We start from the raw sequence: 7,058 nt of genomic DNA on the forward strand, positions 1-7,058 counted from the left end.
CTGTAGACCACAAAACCCACAATCTCTTATGACTGGGCAGGGTGGCTGGGGCTGATGGATGTTGGAATCAAATGACATCCGAAGGGCAACATGCTCTCACTCTTGGTCCTAAATTACCTGGGACCAGAGAGGTGAATTCAATGTACCTGTTTGGCTAGCGGAAGCTTGTAAAAGGACTTCTGCTAGCACAATAGGGCTTTCCCCTCTCCCTGCCATCATGCCTGCTCCAAATCCACCTAGAAGGGTCAGGAGATAGTCTCCCCCCAAAAAACAAAGCATGGGGGGGGGGGGGAGAAGAGAGATGATTCTGTTGGGTAAGCACTGTGTTGAATTCCAATGCATGATTATCTACAAATCACCCCCAAGTAGCTAACTCTGTCTGATCTTCATCTCCTGCCACCCAGATCTGCCTGTGCCTCCACCAGAGTAAGAAATATGTCAGGTGGACATGAGGGACAGAGCCATTTCTTCTGTAGTGCCAAGAAAATGGGATATCCTGCCAGAGGAAGCTTTCCTGGTCTGGTCCCTGTTCGTCTTTTGGCTGGCAGCTAAGAACCTACCTCTCTTTAGCATTGCCTTTTGGTTTTTTACTGCTGCCATTTTTACTCTGTTTTGCATTACACTGTAATTTTACTGCTGTTTGTCAATGTCTGAACCTTTGCTGCAATGAAAGTCGGCCACTTTCATGATAGCAAGCCATATTTATTTACTTTAAACTGTGGCAAATAAATACATTTTAGGCCTTGTTCAACCATGGAGCCTGTCAGTTAATACTGAAGCAGATACCTCTGTGTTTAGTGTTGTTCCCTTCCATCACTGTGTTACAGATAATCCTTACACATTTGAGAATTGGTCACTCGGCGCAGCTTCCTTAGATACCACACAGGCCTTGGCAACTTCCTCTCTTACCGAGCCGAGCCTTTGTTTCTTATGTGAATATCACTAGCAGAGACGGGAAAGGCTGGCGAATCAGGCAAGGCTGGTCTAGACTAAGACAACCAGCAGTTGATAGAAGTTACCAGAAACGGATGTTTCAGATTCGAGAACTTGCTTTCCAAACCATAACCATGTTCTCTTGACAAAGCTTCCTGTGTATCTGAGAAGAAGATATTGCTGTTCAGTTCAAAGTGGTGTCTCTAAATATTAAGATCTGTGGCTTAAAAATAAGGGAAAGATCTGATGTACCTCTTCCTGCCCGAATGCATGAAACTTGTTGTGACCTAGGCTTGAAGACCAAGGGAGCTAAAAGAACAGATTCCTCCTAATCAGTCCTTATTGTATCACATCCTTGCAAATATCTCTCTGAGTCCCCTTTTCTTCATCACCTCTGCTTGGTTTCCCCCACTGCAATAGTTTTTCCTGTGTGATCCTGTTCCCTTTTATGTTCAGGCTTCTGTGCTACATTCCCACCCACCCCACCCGTTTCCTGTGTCTTATGTGCACAATGTACACATAACAGCTCTCTTCCAAGGCCACGTACGTAGGCAGCCTGAATGGGGTCAACTGTGCAATTCCAATCCTTAAAATCTGTTCCCCCCCCAGACGATCCTTCCATGGACACAGCAACCGAGCAACTTTTAAAAAACCAAACTGTGTCGTGTGTTTTGCTTCTTGTTTTACAATAGCACACAACCTTCTGCTCTTACCATGGGAAGAAAACAATGCAAAACGACAAGTTAAAGTAAATAGTGGGGAGGTTAGATCATTTTGTTTCCACTAAACTATTTCTAACTCCTTTCAATTAGCCTTATTGAACTACACATTTTGTCTTGACGGGAGGTTATATATTACAAGTATTAAAATGAATGGCGAGAGTAGGGCTAGGAGTGTCTTGAAATATATTGGGCAGGGCAACTTGTAAGACCTATATTATTCCCTATATTGGGTGCAAGAAGGGGTTTTTTTCTGATGTGACCTACCTTTGCACAATGAACCTCTTTCTATGTAATTAAGCAGCTGTCAATCCTTCTAACACCACTGTGTTTAAGGAACCTACAGGCGTGTGTAGCTGGAAGCTCAAGTCTCTATGGGAAGTTCTGCTAAGAGAGAAGATCTCACCTTCCTTTGTTTCCTCTCCATGCAGTTTTGGGATGCAAGTATAAGAGCAGAGCTTGAACTGCTAGGCAGCCCAGGGCTTGTTGCAAATTGCTGGCTCAATCAACTGGCCAGGCACAGATTCAGTCGATGCATCTTTCTCATCAGTTTCCTGACTATAAATAATTGCGCGAGGAGAAAAAATCACTACCCTTCACCTTTCATTAGTAGCGGCACATGTTTCCCCAGCTGGATCATTTCCATGACAGCTGCTTTATCTTCCTGCAGATCTTTCCCTTTGAATCCATGCTTGATGAAAAGCATTCTTGGGTGGGTAGGTGGGGGAAATACTCCCTGTACCTTTAACTTGCTTGGTTTTAGTGCCACCATCTAAACCTGAACTTCTTTCTTTCTGTAGGCAAATTCACACCCTTTTATATCCCTTTCAATTGCTTTTAATGTTGTTTTATTTTTAAAGGTATAGTTTTATCACTGCTGTGTTTGATGACCTGGGCTCCTTTGGGAGCAAAGCTGGGATATAAATGCAATAAATTAATGATAATAATAATGTCCCAAAAACTCCTAAGCACATTGGTGTCCTGCATTACTTATCTGCCAGGGTTCTCTAAAACTCTTTTAATGCTTTCCCTCCCAATCGCCTTGTCCTTCTCAACTTTATCTGCTGGAGAAATCCTCATTACATGCTTCCCCTGGTCTGCCCAGATGCTCATCACAGCTTGCCCAAAGAGCAAGAGGAATTTCAATGTGAAAGAGCTGCATTGGGAGACTCTGGAGAGAAGTTTTTGGCAGATTTTATTACAGCAAGTTAATAAGAAAAGAAGACCACCAGAGCTGTGTAAACCAATGCAATTTATAAAGCCACAGGTGCAGCAACCAAGCATGCTGACTTTAGCAGCAGACAAGCATCAAGAAATGAGAGGTACAAAATACAAAGTGGACTCTGACTGAATACAATTTTTTAAAAAAAGAAAAGGAAGGAAGGAAGGATAGGGAGCTACAGTAGAAAGCAGAGGAGGCAAGAAACTGTTCCATTCACACATCAGCACTGGGAAGTGTGTTACAGACAACATGCTGCAAAGTGGCTCTAGGGCATCCTCCACACACACACACACACACACACACACACACACACACACACACACAAGCACAACCTGACTGCCCAACCCGATGGATGATGTCCCTGCCCTCCCCGCTCCAACCTCTGAAGGCAAACGTCTCACAGGAGAGCTGAGCGATTTTACATTCAAAGTTGCGATTTGTCCCCATTCCCCACACGAAACAAAAAAAGCAGCGAAGTTGGGAATGTATCGTCTGTGTGCATTGACACGGCATATTTACAGGACACCGACATCAAACTGGAAGGCTTCACGGCTTCATCAGAACCCCCGCGCCCCTTCTCTCTCTCTCTCTCTCTCTCTCTCTCTCTCTCTCTCTCTTATCAACCCCTCTCCCAGAGTCAAGACGAGGCCCGGGACGCCGAAGTGAAGAAACGAGAGCGCGTGTCACGCCTTTGCCTTTGTAAACAGTCCCAGCGCTTCGCTTCCTGCGGAGTTCAGCACAGTTCGGCTCCCTCTTGCGAAGTTTGCCCGGTCCTCTGGGTGCCCCTGACGGAGGGGGAAAGGGAGAGGGAGGAGGAGGAGGGTGGGGTAGCCGATCGTTTCCTCCTCGCCCCCCCCCCCCACCCTACCCCATCTCAACTCAAGATATCATACCATAGCCGAGAGAGGAGTTTCCGACGAAGGCACCAACATGGTCCGCACCGTCGAAGTCTTGGCGTGGCCAGGCGGGCTCCGCGGGGCTTCGGAGGGGGTGGGGGAGGTCAGTAGGGCCCCACCACCACCGCCTCCACCTCTTTGGACGGCCGCCTGTCCTTCACCAGAAAGTTGATCATGCCTTCGGACTTGATGAGTAGGTTGCAGCCCAGGAAGAAGATGCCGAAAACGACGGTGAGCGAGAGGACGCACATGACGGCGATCTGCACCACGCGCATGATGTACAGGCTCCTCTCGTCCGGCGCGGTCACCACGAAGCCGTCGTCGGTCACCACCGACCGGGGCGTGAAGGAGCGCAGCACCCTCTCCAGAGAGTCGCTGCTGTTGGCAAGGAAGAGCCCCACCACGTCCGTCTGGTTCCCCAGCGAGGCGTTCATGACCCCGGCGGGAGGAAGAGGAAGGGGCTGCGGGCGCTGGCGTCGGAAGACGTGCGTGGAAGAGCTACCCCGGCAGCAAGGAACCAGCCCAGAGAGCCTCATGCGGCAGAGGCAGCGGACCAGGTGCCCGAGGAGGACTTGGGTAGGTGGCGGTAGCAGCAGCCGCGAATTCCGGCGGGGCTGGACGTCCCAGGCAGGAATCCACGTCGGAGTCGCTCCTTCCCTCCGCTTTCCCCGCTCTCCAGCTAGGACTATTGCGCCCGGAGGAGCCGAACTGGTCCGGCTGGCTGCAAATCGCCGCGGGGAGGTGGCGTGGGCAGAGTGAGGCGTCAGCGGCTGCTCCTCCCGGGGAAAGGGCGCCCCAGATCGGCTCGCCAAGGAAGCTGCAGCGAGAACCTCGAGGGCGCCTTGCCACTTCTTAGAAAGGAAAACGCCGAGGGGAGCGAGCGAGAGCAGGTCGGGTCCTCGGCGAGAGCGCGGCGTCGAGGGCGAGCGGACAAGCAGAAAGGGAGAAGTGACCCGCTCTGCGCCTCCGAGCGGCTCTTTTGGCGCAGCGCACGGCGGGAGCGCACAAGCGCCCACCTCCTCTCGTCACCGGACTGTCGGTTCGCCTCACGGCATGGCTCGCGGGGCGGGGCCCACGGGCATCAACTCCCCTCCCCTCCTGGAAGGCGCTGCGAACTGGGCAAGGCGAAACCGCGGGCTCCTGCCTTCCTAATTGCGCCTCGCCGCTTTTCCCGGCAGTTTGAGAGTTTCCATTGGTTTTCTTGCTAAACTTTTACGCACTTGGAAGCGGCTTGGGAAGCGGCTTTGTGAGAGGCGGGATATAAATGGTTGACTCAGAAAAATAGATGTACTGTAGATCAAAATGTGCAGCAGAAAAAATGCTTGATAGTGCACCTGCTTATAGCAGCTGGAATGACCACGGCACAGTTTGGGGAAAACGAAGTGATAAGCTGAAAGGCTTTAGGGACCAAAGACAAAAGGACGATTTCTGACTTTGTTTCATGTGTAAGCAAGGAGGAACATAGCCGAGGACCCCCCCCCAAGCCCCCCCCGCCTCGACCGACGAATGAATATGGCTAATGCAGTGACTCAGGGCAATTGAATACTTCCATTACTTTCCTTTGATATAATACGGTCCATGTTTTGTAACCTTGTCTTGTTTAACCATTATGCCTATGCTACAGTCAGATACTTTCAGACGCCCCCTTCCAGGCATTCACACACCTGTGGTTTATTTATTTCAGTTTTATGTCCGTTTTTGTTCTATAGTTACCTACAATTGTATATGTATCCGATATTGTCATCGGATCCTGTCTGATAACACTATACTTTTGTACAACCTTTGTTTTGGTGAAAATTAATAACAATATTTTAAAGCTTAATGTGGATTTTGATTCCTCGCTCGTTTACTCTTAGGAGTGCCTTGCACGGGAGTGGTGGAAATAGATTTTCATCACTGCTGGGGCATAGGCAATCCATTGCCTCTCTACCCGGAAGCAGGCAGTGGTGTTGCCTGGGCAGGAGGGCAGGGCAGCAGCAGGGGCCCCCAACACAACACAGTTGGCTTACAATCATAGAATTGTAGAGTTGGAAGGGACCCTGAGGATCATCTAATCCAGCTCCCTGCAGTGCAAGGATACGCAGCTGCCCCATACAGGGATCCAAACTTCAACCCTGGCACCATTAGTACCATGCTCTAATCAACGCAGCTATCCAGGCTTACTAAGTTCATTACCATCTCAAGACATCCCCCCCCCCATATAACCATTAAGCCCATATTCAAAAAATGCTCTAACTGGACCACTGGAATTAAGTCCATTGAGCTGGATGGGAGTTATTCCCTGGTAAGCACATACAGGATTGCTGCTTATGGGTGATCTTATATGGACTGGGTTTCACAGGGAACATAGGAACATAAGAAGTTGCCTTTAAAAGTAGGTTTTCCCAAGGAAAGCAGTGGAGCAAATGAAAAACCTCTCAGACCCATATCTAGAAAACCCATGACAAATGGAAGAAAACAAGGGACAAGTGCAGTTAAGCCCTTACTCTCACTGCCGCCTAGAATAGGTTTAGGATTGCAGCCTGATTTAAATAAACTGTAGTATACTATACACAATACTGTAAAAAGCAGAAACATACGACTCTCATAAAACATCTAGCTGTATTAACAACAGCAAGGACTGCATTATTTGAAGGAAGAGCAACATTTTCCTTCCCCCCCCCCAAAAAATATTTTGGATTGAATCCTAGGAAAATGTAATGTCCCATTTTTTGAAGATCATGAGTTCTTTGTGTAAATGCTTTTAATAGTCTCAACATCTGTTTTCGGAATTCAAAATATTATTTTTAGAATCATGGCTAACACAAAGCATGGCTCAGATGCTGAATCCAAATCTTTCTTTAATGTGTGGGTGGGGGGTCAAACATGTGTACAGTAGAATCGAAAATTGCAATGCAGGAATCTCAACTAAAGCATCCATGACAGATGGCCATCCAACGTCTGCTTAAAAACCTCCAAGGAAGGAGAGTCCACCATTTCCCAAGGGAGTCCGTTCCACTGTCAAAACAGTTCTTACTTTCAGAAAGTTCTTCCTGATGTTTTGTCAGAATCTCCTTTCTTGTATTTTCAATCCATTGGTTCAAGTCCTACCCTCCAGAGCAGGAGAAAACAAGCTTGTTCCATCATGTGGCACTGGAAGATGGCTATCATTTCTCCTCCTTTTTTTCTCTCCAGTCTCCTTTTTTTCCAGGCTAAACATCCCCTTTCCCTCAACCATTTCTGACAAGGCTTGGTTTCCAGACCCTCTAGCATAAGCCCCTTAGCACAGGGATAGCTCACATGCTGGGA

General features: G+C 48.2%; 1 protein-coding gene across 1 annotated transcript; it reads right to left on the reverse strand.

The window, feature by feature from the left end:
* Positions 1 to 2,886: 2,886 nt before the first annotated feature.
* Positions 2,887 to 4,788, reverse strand: RPRM (reprimo, TP53 dependent G2 arrest mediator homolog). The gene has a single exon (XM_081189807.1). It carries the CDS (start codon positions 4,304 to 4,306, stop codon positions 3,875 to 3,877), a length of 432 nt encoding a protein of 143 aa, XP_081045933.1. The 5' UTR covers positions 4,307 to 4,788; the 3' UTR covers positions 2,887 to 3,874.
* Positions 4,789 to 7,058: the final 2,270 nt, after the last annotated feature.

This window comes from Podarcis bocagei (assembly GCF_964188305.1).
Source record: "Podarcis bocagei genome assembly, chromosome: 1".
Taxonomy (NCBI): domain Eukaryota; kingdom Metazoa; phylum Chordata; class Lepidosauria; order Squamata; family Lacertidae; genus Podarcis; species Podarcis bocagei.